The following is a 2,465-nucleotide window of genomic DNA, read 5'->3' on the forward strand; positions in this document are numbered from 1 at the left end:
ACGGCAGATTCGAAATGCTACTTGGCACATTGTTGGGTAGTGGAGCCTTTTTTTTCCATTGGTAGTATGGTACATTTCAAAGGGTGTTGCGGCACTAAGTGTCAATTCTATTGGCCACAAGGCCAAATGAATGGACACATCGCCCTTTCGAATGAGCGCCAAGCCAACAACGTTGAAAAAAGTCCCAAGTCAATAGAAAAAAGGTGTAGTAATAGTACTATGTCATAGGCGCGAAATTATTTCACAAATCTCAATTGTTAGACCAAAGTGGCTTTTAGATTGTGATTGGCTTGTTGCATGTTAAATGGTCAATATTATAGTCAACCAGATGTAGTTTTCACAACATAATAAAATAGATAGGTTTTATTCAATCCTCCATACATTTCAAGATTGAACCATGTCAGCTTTTTCCGGGGTTCACTGTAGTAGTGGTGCTGCTGGTCCTCCTAACGTTAACGTGATATTCGCATCGACCATTCGATGTGACTTCATTGGGTAGAGTTTACAAAACAAGGACTAAATACGATGGAAAAATGATAGTGAGAGTACACGAGAGTGCGATGACTGCTGAGATGAGCATTAAGCTGATGCTGGCATGAGTTGTTTGAGTCGCTGGGAACTTCATTTTGAAGTCGATAAAAATGATCGTCGTGGCCAATTAATTATATGGTATAGAAACCATGATGCACTCTGATTGGTTAATAATCAGCACAGCCACCTTACGAATTCCATAATACATACTACCTCTGTCCGATTATGAATGCACGTTTTTGAAAATCGAATTTCCGAGAAAGAATACACATTTTTGTATTCGGACAATTACACCTTATTCGACAATAACTCTACAAGACCTAAAGCCGCGACGAGGTTATTGTCAGCGTCCGTATCATCGACAATGTTTAGCGCCTCTATCTGAGTGCAGAATGTACTCATTTCCATGCTCTGTAGGATTTCAAGTGACAGCTTATGCATGTGGGCAGAATAGTCTGCACCATTTAAGTACGCACAACGAAAACTCCAAGCATCTCTATCACAAGAAACCATTCCTGGCAACTTGCCTCGAGCATGCAATACATCCTTTCTCATATGTGGGATCTTATAGTCATTCCCACCCTTATTGAGAATAACCTCTTGGAGGCATCTCTGCAGGGTGAGACAGTTCTTGTTGAGTGTCTTGGTACTGACCACATCCCACGCAGCATCGGTGGCAGCCACAATCTCCTCAAGACTACTCGAGTGCTTTTCGGCCTGGAGGGCCTGAATGGCGCGGAAAAATCCGAGGTCCAGGACATTGAGGTCTGGTGAATTAGGCGGTTGAAATACCACTTCCATGTCCCAGCCATCCGCCTTGCATGCAGCAACGACATCAACATCACTTGGAGGAACGTGGGGCCGGGCATTGTCTTGTTGGATCTTGACTGCCTTGGTCTCGCCGCGAGGCCACTTGGCACGGATTGCAGGTATGACTTTGTCCACCAGCATTGCCTTGTACGTCTCACGAGTTACAGATACAGTCTTCATGACCGGTGTCCCAGCGTCACGCCGACTGCTCCGGCGTTGGGCTGGGACGATTTCGGTAAAAGTGCCACGTCCCCAACTTGCCGTCAAACCACTCCCCAGACGTCTCGTCCCAACGTGGGCGGGCAACAGCCGTCAAGAACATGACCTTGAGAAGGTGATGCTTGGACTTGCAAGCCAGCTGCTTGATCTTCTCTCCAATGGCTCCGTAGACCTTATTATGGACCCGAGGCATGAAAAACCACTTTTCGTCTACGTGGACGGTGTCGTACATGTCGTCAAAGTACTTGGCGCCGTCGCGGTCGCAAATATGATCGAGTGCCCACTTCAAGCGGCACACCTTGTTGGACTCCGTTAGTGCAGGCTTGAGGACACTAGAGTACTTTGCAAAGACGCCTCGCTTGAAGTAGTCGTGCAGGGTCGACTTTGGCATGCCCAGGGCATGGGCTAACGAGCGAAAACAGTAGCGCCTTGACTGCGGTATGGCTTGGATGCGCTTCGGCAGGTCCTTGTGTAGGCGCTTTCGTCCACATGTCCTCTTCTTGCGCTGGCTGACGTTGCGACAGATGGTCTTGATTCCTGAGAGGTTCACGGACGCACGACGCCATATACGGCGAACGGTTGATGGTGTGCAGTCGAACAACTGAGCCACTTCGTCCGCCGCTCCCATGGGTATCTTGCCGGCTTTGGTGCAACGCAATAGCAGGTGTTGAACCATGCTGTTGCACTCACTGTCTGTAAGGTTCTTCATCTTCTGCCCCTTGAGCATCTTTCAGACTGGACTGGACTGGACAAAGTGAGCAAAGCCCGCCAAGAGCTTGGCGCCAAAGATTGCCGGATATAGCCGGATACGAACGCCATTATCCGGATATTCGGGTGTGCGTTGGCTGTCAATTTAGAAATGTAAGCATTATTATACAGGTACTTTGTATGTTTTGGGTTTTTTT

General features: G+C 47.6%; 2 protein-coding genes across 2 annotated transcripts; both read right to left on the bottom strand.

Annotated features, from left to right (window-relative positions):
- Positions 1 to 842: 842 nt before the first annotated feature.
- Positions 843 to 1,521, bottom strand: H257_10362 (hypothetical protein; the record flags this gene model as incomplete). Its single annotated transcript, XM_009836879.1, has 2 exons — positions 843 to 851; positions 1,129 to 1,521. 2 exons carry the CDS (start codon positions 1,519 to 1,521, stop codon positions 843 to 845), a joined length of 402 nt encoding a protein of 133 aa, XP_009835181.1.
- A 16-nt stretch (positions 1,522 to 1,537) lies between these two features.
- Positions 1,538 to 2,287, bottom strand: H257_10363 (hypothetical protein; the record flags this gene model as incomplete). Its single annotated transcript, XM_009836880.1, has 1 exon — positions 1,538 to 2,287. One exon carries the CDS (start codon positions 2,285 to 2,287, stop codon positions 1,538 to 1,540), a length of 750 nt encoding a protein of 249 aa, XP_009835182.1.
- Positions 2,288 to 2,465: the final 178 nt, after the last annotated feature.

This window comes from Aphanomyces astaci (assembly GCF_000520075.1).
Source record: "Aphanomyces astaci strain APO3 unplaced genomic scaffold supercont1.27, whole genome shotgun sequence".
Classification (NCBI taxonomy): domain Eukaryota; phylum Oomycota; class Saprolegniomycetes; order Saprolegniales; family Verrucalvaceae; genus Aphanomyces; species Aphanomyces astaci.